The following is an 18,931-nucleotide window of genomic DNA, read 5'->3' as shown; positions in this document are numbered from 1 at the left end:
CTGATATAGAAGACAGTCCCGCTTCAAGGATTTGTTTAGATAGCCAAATCAGGTTGATTTGAATGGGATTTAAGTGCCTAATTATTCTCAAGAACCTGGGTTGAAGTTGCAGCAAATGATGCAATGGAAACTCAATGGGGAGATGAGTGAACGAAATAGGCGCCATTAATAAAGCAATGGCCTTAGACAGGGACGATATGCAAAGGCATATGAAAATTTTCAAGATAAACCCAGAAAAGCAGATACCTGCAGTTTGTGCTTTAAGGAAGTGCCTGACTAAGTAGATCTCACCTGCCATTAAGGCATATTTCATGGAAAGGGAAAAGGTGGATCCCAAAAATTTGCAAGTTTACAAAACAAAACAAGATACAGGAATGGTAGTGGAACAAGAGTCATTGCTGGCTGGAGAAGAAAGACTGTTTTAGACCCCCCAACCAAGCACACCTGATCAGAGAGAGCTCTGAACAGTTTGTTCTGCTGTGCAGCAGCCTAGAAGAGTTGTCTTGGAGCAAGTAGGAGTGATGGGAAAGCTGGTTTGTGAAATAGCTAGCTTTGCCAAAGGTACCTGGGTGTGATAAGCACGTTCCAAGGCTAATACTAATTGTGTCCTAAAAAGTTTGTTTTGATAGGAGCTTCTCCATGTGGCCTGTCAAAAAAAATGATGCTTGTAAACCAGCAAGAACTGTGACATCTAAGGAAACTGCATTAAAGAGGAAGCAGTTTCAGACACCAATACAGTCCCATTCTGCAGCCTGTTTTGGGGAAACTTTCTTCTCTAGCTGAGATTGAGGTGATATTAAAAGACCAAAAACTAAAGGAGGTGGACAGAAGACATTCTCACGTGCCAGGGAGATAGCTGCAGTACCTGTGTGTGTGTGTTTTCAGGTTCTAGTGGCAAAAAGATCTTGCACAACAAGGCGACGCAGCATTACATATACCTTAAGGTGGCAGCATACACTCAGGTAGTTAACCCGGAGTTGCAGATGTACTCTTACCCTATGCTAACATATAAAGGGCCTTCAAATCTCATATTTGATATATAGTCACTTCCATGTTAGTCTTGGCTGAAACATTAGCAGAACTTAAAATGTGTATTATCTGCATAACACTAATATAAACTGCTGTAAAACAACATTAAAGAGGTAAAAACCCCACAAACCAAACCCTTATGGCTAACAACAAGTTCCTAAGAGTTTAGAAGGTGTGTCACTGGATTTTGAGCAACACACAAACACCCTTTCACGTGTATATGAGTCCAGAGACTAAAGTCCATGAGTTCAGCCCATCCCAAAGGCCGGGATGAAAAAAGATATCCATCAGGAGAAAGTAAAGCTAAAGTACAGAGTTGAGTGCCAAGGTTGTACACTGGGAACAGGACAGCAAATATCCTGTTAAGGGAATGCATGATTACTTTAAGTCTACAAATCCTGGCAGTCAAAATGTACCTCTTATTAACCATCCAAATCCTTTTTAAATTCATAGGTTTTGTCTACAAAAAATATCTGCTGGTGTTGATAAGCAGATTTTTTTTACCTACAAAAAAAATCTGCTGGTGTTGAGAGGCAGCTTTTTAATTTTTTTGTGTGCACAGTGTGGAAAAGTACTCCCTTTTGTTTGCTTGGAGCTTGCTGTTGCTACATTTCAGTGTTGGTCATAGGTCTGGTACTGGGAGAAACTGCCTATCAGTTCCCCTTTCACCCTGACTACACCTTTCAGGATTTTATAGACCTCTGTCATTGTTCTTTTCATAGGTTTAGCTGTACGGTTTATTCCCCCTCTGCTTGTCTAGACTGAGTGCCAAGTTTGAATCCTCTTTAAAATGCTTCATTTTTACTGTGTGAGGTTCAGCTTTTTCTGAAAAATAAGCCCCATTTCGCTGTTTTGCAAGGTCAGTATCTGAAAAACTTACCTAACAGGAATAGTTATTTCTAAAAATAGAAGCTATGATGTTACTCTGCAAATGACCTACTATATTTGAATACACATTGAAAAAAATCTGAAATAAACTCAACATTCATTTTTTAAGAATAAAGTAACCCAACTTATACTTTATTTTTATGATGTCAGCTGATACTTTAGGTAAGTAGCATCACTGGCCTGGGGTATGCAAAAAGAATGCCACGAGCTGGAAAAATGGGCCAACAGTGGCATTGTGAAGGTCAGCAAAGGCAAAAGCAAAGTTCTGCCACTGGAATGGGATAACCCCATGCCACAGGACAGGCTGTACTCCAGCTGGACAGCTCTGCAGCAAATGACCCGGGGTCCTCTTGGACAAAAGGTGACTATGAGTCAGTAGTGTGCCATTGCAGCCACAGAAGCAATAGCATCCTGGACTATAGGAGTACGAGTGCAGCCAGCAGACAGGGAGATGACACTTCTCATCTGTTCAGCATTTGGGAGACATCTGAAGACATGTACCCAGTTTTGGGCTCTCCAGTACAAGAAATACATCAATGTGCTGGAGCAAGTCCAGCAAAAGCCAACAAGATGGTTAGGAACTGGGGACACAGGATCAATGGGGAGTTTCCCAGAGCTAATTCCATATACAACACCTTCTCCATCTTTATACTGTGCTATTCAGGTGCCTTCACTGAAACCAGTGCTGCCTCCACTTTGCAAAGCAAAAGCAGTTTGAAATCCTTCTGCTATCACCCACAGAAACAAAACTAACAAAACCTGTGTTGCAACATTTCAGAGTATGTAAAAACCTGCAAGAATGACACAAACAAAAACAGAGCATGACCCACCTGAGGCAGCTTCTTGTGAGCACAGTTTACTCCACTAACCATAATCATGTTGGGCATCAATGGTTTTGGATAGTGTAAAACAAAGTCTAGCTTCATGAGCCAAATGGAAGCCTGGCGTAAGAGATCCGGCACAGTCACATCCCGCCCAAGGAACTCAGAAGCCAGTTTTGCATATGGTTGAAAGACAAAATCACAGAGAAAATAATTTGGAAATTCAAAGATTAGGTTTTTCACCCGCTGGAGAAAGTTCATGCGGTCTGTAAGATCTGTAAATGCCCTAGGGACATAAGAAGGGGGATTGGGACACTGAGTGGCTACAGATTCTAAACCACAAGGTATCAGGTGCAAGAGAAACACGGAAGGGACTGAAAGATGTTCAGCCACTATCTGCCCACATGGTAGTAGAGGGTTTGTAAAGACGGCATCAAACTTGCTCTCCTCGAGATATCTGACAAGCTCTGTGTTGTACAGTAATTGTCTACAGGTAGACAGGAACATGGCAGAGGTTTTTTTTGAATGCTGATACATTCTAATAACTCTTTCAAGAAAAGATCCTTCTTCAAATACATCCCGTGAAAATGCTTTGAAATTTTCATCCATCTCTTCCTGTGTGAAAGGGACTGGGTACATTTTCATGACAAAGTTCTTTGTTGGCTTTATGTGCAAACTGATTTCAGGTGCGACAATGACTATTTCATGTCCCTTCTGCTTGAGACCATCCAGCACTTCCCGCATGCTGAGCCAATGACTCCCATCCACTGGCACCACCAGCAGCTTCCCACCAGCAGCCAAACTGAGCACAGACAGGAGCAGAAGCAGCATCGCCATCACTTGTGGATAAGCGTTAAGCACCGGGGCCATTTCTGCAGGAATCTGGTGAGTGCGATCCAGAAAGCAAACCACTGGTGGCACTGAAGCCACAGCACCAGCTCCATGCTTTTAAGCAATCTCTGCTACAGGCTGTCTTTTGATCCTTACGGTATTTGCTGTGTGGTAAATGTATAATCATTGATTTGATAAAAGGATGCAAAATAAGCACTAGAGTGCAGCAATCTGTGCAGGCGATTGGTAAATGTGCTGAATGCACCACATTAAGCCCCATCTGTTTCTATTAGAAAAGCTTTGGCAGCTCTATTGCCTTTGAGCAGGACCTGCCAAGCCACCATAGCCCCTTCAGCCTTATTGTAATTGATTTTTTTATCAGATGTCACTTAGCCACCACCAAGGAAATCTTCTGAGGCCTGCCTGTAAACAGACAGTGCTTCTTAGCCTGAGAGTCCGCAGCCTGCAACATTCCTCCTGGTTCCAATTTTGGAAATACCCATGTGAAGATGCAGACAAATTCATTGACAAAAAAAAAGAAGTGGTAAGGCAGCAAGGGTGCACTGGGGCAGAAGCCTCACATGCATTTCTCAGTAAATAACAGATCCTACTAGAACAATGTGCAATGTTGTATGAATTATACTGAACTGCAAGGCTTTGACAGTCTTCAGACTTGCCTGCTGTTCTTCCATCACTTGCTAAAGGGGAAAGAGAGTACTAAGTTACACGACATTGCGCAGAATGGCTTCAAATAAACGTAGTTAAAAAGGCATCAACTGAGCACACTTTATAAGTGAAAAGGTATAGCTGCCCACACAGAAAATGGAAAGTGAGGAAGAAAGTGAGAGAAAACTGATTTCTTTCATGAGTATTTGCCTAACACATCCTAAATGGGAACGTAACTCCTATCTGCAATACAAAATTCCACGTTGTGAACACAGAAGTCTATCAGAGCATGAATTAAAAACAGAGCATGACCCACCTGAGGCAGCTTCTTGTGAGCACAGTGTACTCCTCCAATTGCAATAATGTTGGGCATCAAAGGTCTTGGGTAATCGAACACAAAATCTAACCTCAGCAGCCAAATGGAAGCCTGGCGTAAGAGATCCGGCACAGTCACATCCCGCCCAAGGAACTCAGAAGCCAGTTTTGCATACGGTTGAAAGGCAAAATCACAGAGAAAATAATTTGGGATTTCAAAGATCAGGTTCCTCACCCGCTGGAGAAAGTTCATGTGGTCTGTATGCTCTGTAAATGCCCTAGGGACATAAGAAGGGGGATTGGGACACTGAGTGGCTTCAAAATCTAAACCACAAGGTATTCCTCGTAAAAAATACACAGAAGGGACTGAAAGATGTTCAGCCAGTATCGGCCCACAGGGTAGTACAGGGTCTGTAAGAACAGCATCAAACTTGCTCTCCTCAAGATATCTGACAAGGTCTTTGTTGTGCAGTAAGTGTGCACAGCTGGAAACTGCCAAATCAGAGACTCTTTTCATACCTTCATATACTTTAAGAAATCTTTCAAGAAAAGATCCTTCTTGAAGTACATCTCTTAAAAATCGCTGGAAATTTTCATCCATCTCTTCCTGTGTGGAAGGGACTGGGTACATTTTCATGACAAAGTTCTCTGTTGGCTTTATGAACATAGTGATTTCAGGTGCGACGATGACTATTTCATGTCCCTTCTGCTTGAGACCATCCAGCACTTCCCGCATGCTGAGCCAATGACTCCCGTCCACTGGCACCACCAGCAGCTTCCCACCAGCAGCCAAACTGAGCATAGACAGGAGCAGAAGCAGCGTCGCCGTCGCTTGTGGATAAGCGTTAAGCACCGGGGCCATTTCTGCAGGAATCTGGTGAGTGCGATCCAGAAAGAATATCCCTAGCTAGGTTTCAAGCAATCTGTGATGTGCTTTCTCCAGATGATCTTTAGACTTATTTGCAGTGTGGTAAATGTACAAACATGGATATGGCAAAGATGGAATACAAGGTGTTAAAGTTCAGCCAATTTGGCACACAATATTCAGAGTATCAGCTAGACTGAGAAACACCCACCTCTTTGTATTGGAGAAACACTGGGATTTAAGGAAATGAGGGATCCTTCAACAACTGGTCTGTTCAAAAGAGCTAATTAACATATCATTCCTTTTCCAAACAAGAATTTTCAGTGTATGAAAATTTATTCACTCTTGCCAGTCCAAATCATTTTCATTTGAAAAGCTTATAAAAATATTAATGCTTCACGTGTGAAATGGCCTGGGTTTTTTATCAGTTTTATACTTGGCACTGTAATGAAAATGGAAAATTGGTTATCAATGTTCATTTCGCTGAAAGGCCTCTTTTTTGGAAGGATGAAGTAGGGGCTGGAAGAAGGAAGGGCAACAGCATGTTTTGTGCCAGTTATATTTAAAACTGAATTAGCAATTCAGAAACACTGTTCCAGATCAGCCTGGGAAGAGGATGCCTCAGGGGCATGAAAGGAAACAACATATGTCTAATGCATAGACAGGATTTGCAGACAATCAGCCCTAATTATGAAAATTACTGCACAGAAGTCAATTTTGACAATACAATGGTTTAGTATGGAGGTTTATAGTACACAACAGAATTTTTTTAGGGACATTTGCTGAACTACTGCAGCTCTAGGGACACCCTTTTTAGGGAAACTTTTCAGAAGGCAGCATAAGCTGTTGCAGAAGCTCAGTGCTTGCTAGCAGCTACGAAAACCTCCAAGAGTTGTTTAGAAGATTTTGTAAGGAATCCATGCAATGAAAGAATAAGCCTAGATTGACAGAGCAACCAGAACACTTCCTTCCAACTGATGCATTACAACATTTTATTTCTAAATTAGGAAAGGATGGTTCTATGAACTGAAAAGATTAATTGTTTTCAACAATCACTTGTAACAGTAAAACAAATAGTTTGAGTTAACAATACTGATTTGGCAAACACCAGCAGCAGACCTGCCCAGTAAGACAGGGATCTCCCTCACTCGTGGGTGTTTGCCTCGGGTGTTTGCCTCGTTAGGGAGAGTGTAGTGGTAAACTACTTCAACCTAGGCCAAAGAAAACAATTGTGTAAGGACAAATGCTTAGATCCTGCTAATCCTATGGAAGAGTACCTGCAATTAAAACCAACCCAGTTTTTCACCTATTTCCTTTGTCTTGACAGTATACCTTACTGCCTGTATAAATCCCACAAAATCACCTATGCAGTAATATACACACAGCATTTACAAACAGCATTCCCCCTTCAAACATTAGTATATTTTAACAAGGAAATCACTGACCTGAGATAATGGCTTTTTATTTCCACAGTTTATTCCTCCAATAAAAACTATGTTGGGCATCACTGGCATGGGATACTCAAAAACAAAATCCATTCTTTTAAGCCAAATTGATCCATGGCTTAAGAGCTCCTTCACTGTTACTGGTCTGTGAAGAACATCTGAGGCCAGAAGTTCAAATGGCAAATAGGCAAAATTGCAAAGAAAGGATTCTGATGACTTGAGAAATAAGTTTTCCACACGCTGGATAAATGTCATGTGGTCTGAGTTGTCTGTAAATGTTCTTGGGACGTAAGAAGGAGGGTCTGGACACTGAGTAGCCTGCAAATCAAAACTGCAAGGGAGTCCTCGCAAAAAGAAAACAGATGGGATAGACAGATGCAGAGCCAGTATCTGTCCACATGGCACAACAGGATCCGTGAGAACAGCATCAAATTTACTCTCTTCAAGATACTGCATCAGATCCTTGTTATGCAGTAAACTGCTACAAGAGGAGACATAGAGATCAGAGATGACTCGAACTTTTTCATAAAGCGCAGCAATTCTTTGAAGAAAAGGTCTTCTCTCAAAAAGATCATTTGCAAATGAATTCATGCGTGCTTCTAGTTCTTCCCTGGTTAAAGGCACTGGATATGTTTTGAGGGTGTAATATTCAGATGTCTTCACATTCAAGTTTACTTCTGGTGCCACAGCGACAATTTTGTGCTCTTTCTGGCTGAGGGCCACGAGTAGTGAGCGCATGCTGAGCCAGTGACTCCCATCCATTGGCACCACCAACAGCTTTCCACCACTGGCCAAGCAAAACAGAGACAGGAAAACCAAAACCCCTGCAGAAACTAAGTAACTGTATTTACTTACATGAGCCATGTTCCTAGAAATTCAGACTCTGCTCTCTGCCCTGGCCTAACAGATTTTAAGTAGACCCACAGCACCCTGCCAGGTTCTCACATTACCCCTTAACAACCCAACTTTTCCAGTAAAACCAGTCACCAGTAACCATTCAAGGCATTGATGAGTCATTTAAGGAACTTGATAAATCAACTTGGGTTGGGCAGGACTGGGCTTGGTATCTGAGGCTCCCTTGGGATGGGTCCTTTCTGATTGATTCCCTGTGCTGATTGAATTGTTAGACTGAAAAGAAAATCAGACTTTGCAAAAAAAATCCCAAGTCTTTGAATAGGCCTGGCACTTGGAAGCAACTGGACTTGCTGAAAGAAGGTATTAAAATGCTTTCTTGCTTTCCTTTCTTTTTGATAAGCATTTTACAGCTGTTCTGAAATGCTTGTCAAGTTTATGTCTAAAATTAGAAAATTATGCCACTATACAGCATGATATTTGTGCAAATCCTGAGGAGGAGGCTCTGTGATTTACATAAAGCTCAGCACTGGGGCCAGGTACAACACCAGGTACAAATTTATTAAAATAAGCAACACTGCAGCAGAGGTTTGTATCAGTGAAGGAAAAACACTGAATCCATGCTGTCATGCATGTAACTTCTTCGTTCTCATCCTGGCCTATCTCTCTGTGCCTCTTTTGACCATATTCTTCTTCCAGGAGCAACAGGAAGAAAAAGCCACTCAGTTCCCCTTGTACCTAATTAAATACACCAAAGCTTGGACAGAAGTAGCCAGTAATAGTCCTCTTGGTTCAGACCAGCATTGATTTTCAATGGTAAGCGCTGGCAGTACTTCAGATGAAAAACTAGAAGTAAAATACCATGTCTGAGCAGCTAGCGAGTACTTCTGACAAACTTGTCAAACCACAGGATTTTATTTTGCTGTTAGATGTACCTGTGTAATTCAGAAGCATAGCTGGAAGACACCAAGAAACCAGGACTGAACAATCAGTACTTCTGCAATACGTATTGCTGCTGGAGTGTGAGAGTGAGTTTGTCTTCAGAGGATAGTCTGATTTCAAGCTGAGGCTCCTACATATCCTTGCCTGCAGGCAGGATTTGTCTTGCAGCTTTCCCAGAGGATCTGCCTGGATTTGTCCCTGAGGAGCCATTAAGCAGCTCTCATGACAGAAGAGATAGGAAAAAACTCTACCGCGATGAAAGTGGCCATGTGGGGGGTTGACGGCAATTTGAAAGACACTTTTGTGAAAAAGCAAGATATGAACACTATCAGCTCAACAGAAATTAACAGGCAGCAAGAGGTGAAGTACCAGGTGAAGCCTGAGGGCATTTAGGGTTGGCTCTGGGGAAAATGGCCAGGCTTGTAAAATGCAAATCTGTTTTCTGTGAAGCTTGACTCATTCATTTCCCTATCCAAACTGGACATCTCCTAAAAATGCAGTTGCAAATTCAGCTGTCTAATTTTTGTGATGGAAGCTGTTGTCACACCAAAACCTTCACCACAAAATACTAGCCTTGAACTCAAACACAAGACTGCTGTTACAGAAAGGAGCACATGATGCTATTGCACATAACTCAGTAGTGAGTTATTTTTCTGACTGGATAAGGAGCTAATGCTCTTGAAGAAATATTCTACTACCTCATATGTGAGGCAAAGGATTTTTTGAAGAGCCGTTATAATTCACCTGTCCTTTTTGCATTGATCCCTGGGTGAGATGGTATTTGTGTACCTGACTTCAGCTAGAATTTAACACAGCATAGCACATGACCCCCTCACCAAAAAAATTCCCTGTGTTGGGCTGCCTGAAGGAAAGGAGATGGAATCACATCTGATTCTCCTGGTCTGTTTTTCCTGTGGATCAGCTGTACAGAAAGCATTAATCTAAATTATGTCTTTAGGTAAACGTCCATATCAAACACGTTATTAAAGCTCACTCAGATCATGCAGGTGTATGACTGCCAAAACTTTTCCCTTGTTATGCCTTTCCCAGCCAGTCACTGACCTGAGATAATGGTTTCTTCTGCCCACAGTTTATGCCTCCAATGAAAATCATATTGGGCATTACAGGCAGGGGATATTCAAAAACAAAGTCAAGTCTCTTCAGCCAAATGGATCCATGACTTAGAAGCTGTGTAATTGTCATTGGCTTTTTGAGAAAGTCCGAGGCCAAGCTTTCAAATGGTGAAAAGATCATACTGCAGGTGAAAGACTCTGAAATGCTAATCAGGAAGTTCTGCACTCTCTGAGAGAACGTCATATGGTCTGTATTGAGTGAGAACATTCGTGGGACATAGGATGGTGGGTCCGGACTCTGAGCAGCGTGAATGTCTATAGCACATGGGATGCCCCGCAAGAAGAAAACAGTAGGGATAGAAAAGTACAAAGCAATTATCTGTCCACAGAGTGATAAAGGATCTGTAAAGATGGCATCGAATTTACCTTCTTCAATGTATTTCATCATCTCTTTGTTGTACAGTAAGGAACTGCAGGAAGCTTGAAACATGGCAGAGCTCTTTCGGAAATGATCCCAAGTATTCAAAAATCTGATCAGAAAAGGCTCTTCACTGAAACAGCTTGCACTAAATGAGCGCATAAGTTCTTCCATCTCTTCCTTTTTGAAAGGTACAGGATACGTTTTCAATTCATATATTACCGAGGAATCTATCAGTATTTTGCTGTCTGGTGCAATAACAACTATTTCATGCCCTCTCTTGCTCAGCTCGACCAGCAATTCCTTCATACTGAGCCAGTGGCTGCCATCCATTGGGACCACCAGCAGTTTCCCAGCTGCAGCAGGGCCCAAGCAGCAGCAGAAGAGAAGCAGCATTGCCACCAGCATTTTGCAACTTGGACGGACAGAAGCCCACTCATGGAAGAGGCCAGGGCTGGTTCACAAGCTTTTATAGGCATGCTCCACCCATGCAAACACACCGCTGGGCAATGCTTTCTAACAATACCTCTGCCCTTTTGACTCACAGCATATTTCATGTGTTCACAAGTTTGCATGCAATGAAGTCACAGTAGGTGAGTAAGGTTTATGAAAGGTTGGGATGAGGTTTGTACATCAAAAGTGGATTTGCATGAGCACGAGAAAGGTATATCTCTTATCACACACTTCGTTCACCCAAGCCGAGACTACAGCTTAATGTCTCAGCCTTCTCTTCTTCTTCCCCTAGTAGGTCCGCAGCCTCATGTCACTTCTTACCATCGGCAACCCAGTAACTTTTGCTGACGTACTGACAACATGCTCTTCAGAACGTATGAATCCATGAAAGAGATGCATACACAGAGTGCGTGGACAGAAGCACTGCTGACCCCACACGGTAGCACTGGGTCTGTAGAGCACACGCTAAAATGACTTTTCCATCTGTGTTGAAGATCTCTGTGCCACAGCGGGCTGACAGAGCTGTCTCAGTGTTATCCCAAATCCGGGTGCTTCACCTGGTGTGCAACAGCTGACCCACACACAGAGTTGAGATATTTGTGCTTTGCATGCATGTGCAGAAGTGGGTGCTAGGTGGTAATCCACAAAGCTAGCATACCCCTTAACACAGCAAAAATTCTCATACGCTTTGAACAATTGTTTACAGTTACCTTTAGTCACACATAATTCCATTGGTTCCTTCAAGCCTTGTCTCGATTTAAAGTTACAGTGTTCTTTTTTTCACCGCACATGTTCTATGGGAGGGGGCTTTGTTGCTCGAGGGTGGATCTTTTAGTATGCTAATTAGGATAGTTCATGCATAGTTCCAGTAATTTTCTGTTTAGTCTCATCAGCCAGTTTGGTTCCCCTTGAGCTTATCTTGTTGTTCCCCAGCTTGACATATTTATGGTGTCTGTTCCTTCTCCCAAGGCCAGGTTAACTGCTTGTAAGGGTTTAACTAACATTTTCTGTTTTTCAAATTCTTTTTTGTCTTTCACTATAGATATTTACTTTCCCCCTCCCTCTCTTTTTCTTTTTTAAAGTAAATAATTCTTATATCAGCAGAATGTAGTAATTTGGTATTTTTTTATAAGTACTTTCTTTTGTAATGAAGCTGAGGCAAGTTGTACAGTGAAACATAACTTAAGGTAAAGATAAAGACGATAAATCAATGTTAAAGTACCTGCGGTTTGGTTTTTGCTTTTTATATAATAAAATGTACTTATATTTATATTTTTAATAACCAAAACCAGTTAGTACAATTGAGAAAAACTAATTATTTTTTTCATTGATGCAAACATGCTTTTTTTTTTTTGAAGATAAGTAGCCAACAGAAAATCTTTCCTCATTTCTAAATTTAACTTTCTTATCCTATTGGTTATAAAACTAAGCTGCAAAACCGCAGTTCACCGTTGTACCTCAGATAACATAAACCAACAACACATTTCTAATTCATAAACTTACAAGTTCATGGCCAATGTCAGTTGAGTTCACGATTGAAAGTTTATCAACTCTGGGTCCAGATCCTTCTCAGTTGTAAACTGCTGGGTTTTTACATGTTGGTGATAACCTCTCACCATGGAATTTTGTAAGTGGGTGGCTGGGCAGGTGCCTTTGGGATACAATTTGCTCCTCCAGGGCATTCAGGGCTTTACATCACTGGTGGAGCTTTCTTTCACATGCAGTTTCTGCACGCTTACTTTCAAGCCTGGTGGGAAAGCAAAGACTTTATTGAGAACCTGCCCTCCCCCCCAAAAGCAGCCAGCTCCATCACCCATGTTTTCCCCATATCAGTAGTTTACTACATAGAACTAACTTAATGGGAATTTGCAAACAGCTCTGGAGAAGGTGATGCACAAAAACAGACCTGTTGCTTATAACCTCTGAAAAGGCTGTCAGATAAGCATTAGGAGAACATGCATTCAAGCTAGACTTAACAGATGAAAAGAGACAGTCATGCATGTCTCATGTGGGGCGTTTACAAACATCTGCTTGAGGCTTTAATACCAAGTCACCAATCTTGCCCACTCTTGACTCCACGTCCTTTTCAAAGACCCCTTGTGAGCAACTGCTATTTCTTTTCCTTCATTCGAATACATATAACCAGTTAGAGTGAATTAAGTGGCGTTAGAGACTGTCCTTCTAACTCAAGCACTAAACATACTTATCTGGGCAAAAGGGGAGGATATTAGGGCTTTCTTGAACACTACTCTGTTTCAGGGGTACTCACAATTTGCGATACTTGAATATCCCTTTCCTGGTTTTGATCTGCTATAGAATATGCTGTACTTGATTCAGAGACCTAGGGGGTACCCAAAAACCTGAATGGGAATTTACAGAAGACATGCATGCCCAGAAAAGTTTAAAAACGACTTAAGTAACCTATAAAAGAAGGGGAGGATACAATTTAAAAAGGCTTTCTTTGGGGGGTTAGATATTGACACCTAGACATAACAGCAGACATGTAAATGAATCAATCCATCAGATAGAGGTGACAGAAAAAGAACTGATGAGTAACTAAAATCTTAACTCCTGTAACCTTCAATGTGGATGAAAGGAGAACGGATATATGAAAGTATGGATGGAGTATCCATGAGACAGCTGGGAAGGGACGACAGGATGGGGCAGAGAGCAGACTGCTTATGGGTGTTTCTCAGGCTACTCATTAAGAACAACATAGCCAAGTCCTCCAAGCTCGGCTTTTGTTGCAGGGACAGCTCTTGTAGAGATGGACACAGCATATGAAATGGAAGCTAACAAGTCTGGCTCCTGTGGGGTAGGAAAATTTGCAACTCACCACAATTTAGGTGAGCTTCACTTCAACAAAGGAGCTTATCGTTTGTGTAAGTTACGTGTCACTTAAATTCTCATATCATATGATAAGACTTTAGGTTTGCCACAATATGATACAATCAAAATGACGGATATTAGGAAATGGCATTTCTGCATCATGCAGGACTCCTCATTAGCTTTCAATCTTTAAACATCTAGGTGTTGCCAGTTAGGTTTTGATGTAAGATGCTTAAACATTTATGTTCTTGCCTTTTCAATAAAAACAAAATAAAATTTTATACCTGAGACAGTTTTTTCTTCTGATCACAGTTTATCCCTCCAATAAAAACCATGTTTGGCATCACTGGTCTTGGGAAATCAAACACAAAATCATATCTCATTAGCCAAACAGATCCATGGCTTAGAATCTCTGTAGCTGTCACTTTCTTTTGCATAATTTCATATGCAAGTTCTTCAAATGGAGCAAATAGAGGCTTACAGTAAATAAACTCCAGCATGTGGACCAGCATGTTCTTCACGCGTTGAGCAAATGTCATGCTATCTGAATTATTTAGGAAGAGCCTGGGGACATAGGAAGGAGGGTTTGGACACTGCGTAGCTTCAAAATCCATACCGCAAGGCATTCCCCGCAAAAAGTAGATGGAAGGAACTGAAAGATACTTAGCAATTATCGGTCCACACATCAGAACTGGATCCGTGAAAACCACATCAAATTTGCTCTCTCTCAGATACTGCATCATGTCTTTGTTGTGCAAAAGGCTCTTACAGTTGGTGAAAAATAACCTGGAAATCTCTAAGATGCTTTGATACATTGTAATAATAATATTCAAAACAGACTGTTCAACAAAATGAGCATTAATGAATGAGTTGAGCACAACACCTAAATGCTCCTCTGCGTAAGGTATTGGATATACTTTCACTGTATAATTCTGAGGCTCCTTTGGCTTCATATGCAAACTTGTTGATGGTACAACTACAACAACTTCATGTCCATTTTGCTGGAGTTTCTCCACTACCGGGCGCATGCTAAGCCAGTGACTTCCATCCTGAGGTATCACCAGGATCTTTCCACCTTCAACAAAGATTAAAGACGATGTCAGAAGAAGAAATAGCCCAGTATGTTGGTAAAAAAACTGAAACAGAAGAGCCATTTTGATGGAAGAAAGCTGGAGAGTCCTGGTCTGGAAGCATCTGACACAGTCCTTTATGTGAAGATCCATGCAAGCTTTAACTTTTCTGCAGGGAACTTATTGACCACAGAAGTAAATAATTAACTTCCCAATATCATTGCGGTTATCCTTCAGTATTGCAACTGCTCATATAACAGGGAAGGGCAGCACACTGTTCTTGAAAAAGATGCCCCCCTTTGTACTTTCTGTTAATTTTTAAGCCTGGAAGTATGTCAACATGTTCTTTCCTCAATGAAACTGAGACCAGGGATGTCATCCTGTAACAATAATTGTGGTTGATGCCACTGTCTTGGTAAGTACCCAATGAGAAAATTTGTTTTACTTTCAAAAGGCAATCTTTAAAATACACAAAGCAGAATGAATGGAAATTGAACACCATTTCTTTTATGGACTAGCCTAACTAAGAACACCTAACCAATATGTAGAAGGCTGTTATTAAATTCTCTCCTCCTGGAAGCAGTAAAACCTGCATGTCTTATGAATATATCACAGCTATCAGGATGTACCATGCAATCCCCAGTTTGAGATGGAGAAGAACAATCCTGTTTGGCTTTTCTCCCCATGGTATAGACACAAAAAAAGAACTAAATGATGGATTCAATGCAAGTGAAGGGTTAAGAGGCCAGCATAGACCTTTTGAGACACGAAGAAGGAGCATTGGTCTTTGGTCACTGTCCTGAAAACCCTTTCTATATATTGTGAGCAAGACAAAATTTAGGAAGACACATGATATCTTTTACTAATCCCACTGATAACACACAGGTAGAAAACCCCAACAAGCAAACTAGGCTTCTGAGCTTTCCTCCTTTCACAGGTACAGCCAGTAATGTAAACCACATTTAGGTGTCTCCTGAACCTCTTCAGCTATGAGCCCTGACAAAGCTGCAAACTCACCTTTCCTCTTCCCTGGTGTTCCCTTCTGAGCCCAACTTTGATGAGAAGAGAGATCCGATCCATTGTCTCTTGATTAAATTAGCCAGGAACTTGTCAATTGGACCTGTGGGTTTGAATCCACTCACAGGGAGGTGGAAGCTGTCCCTAGAGTTCATGCTTCCTGAGGGAGGAACTGATTGCTGAGCTGATATTAAAAAAAACTGGGTGGTAATACATCAGCTTGGGTTTCCAAAGAAAGCTCTACTAGGGTGGTGTGACCCCTTGTTTTCTGGCATTCGCTGCTATCCTCTGGAAAAATGCCCGTGAACTGAGGCCCTCAGGGCTTTGCTGGTGGAATATTTTGGTTTATGCAAGTAAAAGTAATGGCAGACCAAAGTCTTTTGGGTGGTGCTAAGGAAGGGGTCCTTGTGAAGACAAAAGCTGATGCAAAACTATCATCAGCATAGTTTTTCCTGTTCCTTCCTTTTATAAGTGGTGGTGGGGTTCCCAGCATCTTCACTATGGAGAAACAAAACCTTACAGCCTTAGGCAACGGGGTTTGTCTCACTAGACACCCAAAGGGTGCTAGCACTGTTCTGTGCAGCTCCACGCTGTCACGCTGACATGGAGGAACCACCTTTAGGCTTGGAAAACCAGTTTCCAGAAAGGCCCAAATATCTGGGAGTGAGAGGCAGGAGACTGAAAGTGTGAGACTGAACAGATTGATGATTAATTCTCATTAAATGCTGGAGATTTGGAGATGAAGAGTTTATTGCAGCTGCTGTGACAGGAACTGACCAAATCAATTTGGAACTTGCCACTTGGTGTTTTCTTTACTCTGCATTTGGATAAGATTTCCAACAGCAAAATTAGATGGCTGAAAACAGCCAGTAAGAAGTTAATCTTCCAGTGTCTATAAGAAAACAAGTATCTTCCTAGTATGGCTACACTTTGGACTCAAGTATGGACTCAACAGACTCCCTACTTTTGCACCAGACAATTGGAGGAAAAACTGTGGAAAAGGTGAGGCAGCAACAGAAAAAACAGAATTAAAAAAAAAAATAAAAGGAAGATAAATTAGAGATAAACAGAGAACACACAGACAAAGAAAGGATGAAGTTCTTAGGTTAGCACAGAATCAGCTGAGGTCAGATTTAAGCTGGATAATTATTATTCAGAAAATTATCACACTGGTTTATTTTTCCAAATAACACGTTAGACTTACACGTGTTTGTTGTTCATTACACAGCAGCAAAGGGCACCTGGAACCCTTGCAGGTTTGAAGGATGTGGTGCTCATTACTTGCAGAGGAGCACCAGAGAGTAGTTTGATGAACAGAGGTCTCAAAAGAGTGAGAGCCACGTGACAGCTTGGGGGAAAGGCTTTCCCACTGGATACTGGAGGACATAAATTTTAGGTTAAACAAGGCTGAAGCTTGGGTTACCCAAGACTGCAGATTTGGTTTTGCCTCAGAAGTATCTCTTGTGATAAGGCTTGTGTGGGTTACTCCAGGGTGTCTCTTTGAGCTGGCAAGCAGCGTTGCAGCAATGGAGCAGCACTGCACTGGTGCGCAAGCAGCTCTGCAGAGTTGAAACTGCTTGGACCGTAAGCCATGAAGGGTTTGGGTGCAGGGGTGCTTTCCCCTCACCCCATGATTGTTTCACCTGGAACAGGTACTAAAACTCTCTCAAACTGCTTATCTCTTGAGTTGGACTGGCTGTGATTTGCAGATTTCTTTTAACCTGAACAGCAGACACTGAGTGGCACCAAGGGAAGAGGATAGCAAATAGACACTTCATCAGCTACTTGTTATGTAAGCAGCACTAAATCTAGAACTTAAAAAAAAATGTTTCTTGAGGCAGTCTGGAAGCATTGGTTTCATCTGCTGTATTTGTTTTCCTGTTGTTAGATGAGATTGCTTATGCTCAGTGTCTTGCAAGCAGGACAAGGTTGCTCAAATGCTAGAGTAGGTGGATGATGTAATTTGGTTTCCCACATTTCTGGATAATGGATCAGGCTTTGTAACTGAACCTAGTCCTTTTTTTGATGCTAAACAGTGTCAGGCAAATGTAGGGTGGTAGCTACTGATGTGAACCTGCCCGATTCCCTCCTTTACATTTTACATAGCTATGGAGATACACTGCCACTTGCCTGCACAGGACAAGATGGTATGTAGTTTGGCTATCATGACTTCAGAGGAAAAACAAAACCACCATAAAAGTGATTATATGTTTACTGCAAGTTGGAAAGTAATCTTACTCAAAGTCTTTGCAAGAGCAAGACACAGCAGGTAGCTAAGCAAATCACAGAACACTGATCATTTCCAGGGCAGCCCTTTCCTAAGCTATAAGTAGAAATCATATGAAAAAGATAATAGGTGATCCTGAAATTAATAACTGTATCCTAACAGAAAGGTGACATTTAAGGCTGCCCAGGTAACTGTAATTGGAACACTTCCTAACCTATGGAGGGCAATGTGTTTGATATTTGTAAATATAATACTCTTATAGCCTTTCTAGATCTTTATGCATAGACCTTAGTCAAATATTGTACCTTTAGACTCATATTAGAGAAGGTATCTTAATTTAACCAGAGATAAACTTCCCATGGGAAGGGAAACTAAGGCAGTAGTTCCATCTGGTATGAAGGACTTTCTGTCGAAAGAAATGTGGTTTACAGCTTCGTTCAATATCTCCTCTTCAAAATATGGGAGGCACAGGAATGTGGACAAGGGCAAACTGAAGAGAACAGTGAGATGAACTGTTTGGTTAGAGCAGCCATTTCAGGTTGATACATACTGTGCATTGAAAATGTACAATGCGTGACGGTTAAACCTTCAAAAGTAGTGCTGCTTTTACTTGTCCAATGTTGTGTATTTTGCCACTGTGATATAAGATATGAACAGTATTGTCCGTTTTAAATTAAGCACATTTAAGATGTGCTTAACATCCTTTAGAAAAGCATAATAAACAGAGGCTGATGTGATATTGGGCTGCTCTGGACTGCCACTAGGCTCATCAACACCCTGAATATCGCATAAGAAAACCAACCCTAGTTTTTGGTTCATGGACAGTGATGACTACTGCTTCAGGGCTGAAAACAAAGAGTTCCCCTATAATTGTAGTAACTTAGCTACCCATGTTAGCAAATAAACAGTATCCACAGACATGACAGGATCCCTTTTGATGTCACACGAAGTGATGTTTAGGTTGTGCAGTCTGTTGAAAAATGTGTACCAGGTATGTGTGCGTGCTTTAGTACTGCTTACTGTATTCTTTGGTTTCTTGCCAGTCTTTGATTTCCACTTTAATTGCATATTTCAAAGGAGCAGTTAGAAATGTCTCCTTATCAGAGCTTCCCAGATACTGCTGGCTTTGGCAGGAAGGTTTCAAAACAGGACCAATCTTCTTAATTCTGGTGCTGGAGAATGAACCACAG

The 18,931-nt window shown here is 41.5% G+C and overlaps 3 protein-coding genes across 6 annotated transcripts in view; all 3 read right to left on the bottom strand.

Moving 5' to 3' along the window:
• Positions 1 to 18,931, bottom strand: part of LOC102049059 (UDP-glucuronosyltransferase 1A1-like) — a 32,581-nt gene that overhangs the window by 10,356 nt on the left and 3,294 nt on the right. The window contains exon 1 of one of the 4 annotated variants that reach the window (XM_027802949.2): positions 13,712 to 14,657. The exons of 1 other annotated variant lie outside the window; for it this stretch is intronic. In XM_027802949.2, coding sequence (XP_027658750.1) covers positions 13,712 to 14,650 — 939 coding nt within the window. In that variant the 5' untranslated portion in view covers positions 14,651 to 14,657. Of the gene's footprint in view, positions 1 to 2,747; positions 3,674 to 13,711; positions 14,658 to 18,931 lie in introns of those variants that run through there. 2 more of the 4 variants (XM_027802956.2, XM_027802950.2) reach the window with 2 other exon arrangements.
• On the bottom strand, positions 6,384 to 8,174 carry LOC102051477 (UDP-glucuronosyltransferase 1A1-like). The gene has a single exon (XM_055718520.1). It carries the CDS (start codon positions 7,722 to 7,724, stop codon positions 6,831 to 6,833), a length of 894 nt encoding a protein of 297 aa, XP_055574495.1. The 5' UTR covers positions 7,725 to 8,174; the 3' UTR covers positions 6,384 to 6,830.
• LOC114015435 (UDP-glucuronosyltransferase 1A1-like) lies at positions 9,122 to 11,416 on the bottom strand. The gene has a single exon (XM_055718521.1). The coding sequence runs from the start codon at positions 10,551 to 10,553 to the stop codon at positions 9,690 to 9,692; it is 864 nt and encodes a 287-aa protein (XP_055574496.1). The 5' UTR covers positions 10,554 to 11,416; the 3' UTR covers positions 9,122 to 9,689.

The sequence above is a fragment of the Falco cherrug genome, chromosome 8, assembly GCF_023634085.1.
Source record: "Falco cherrug isolate bFalChe1 chromosome 8, bFalChe1.pri, whole genome shotgun sequence".
NCBI classification, from domain to species: domain Eukaryota; kingdom Metazoa; phylum Chordata; class Aves; order Falconiformes; family Falconidae; genus Falco; species Falco cherrug.
The sequence above is the reverse complement of the archived record's forward strand: the minus strand, read 5'-3'. Positions and strand labels throughout refer to the sequence as shown.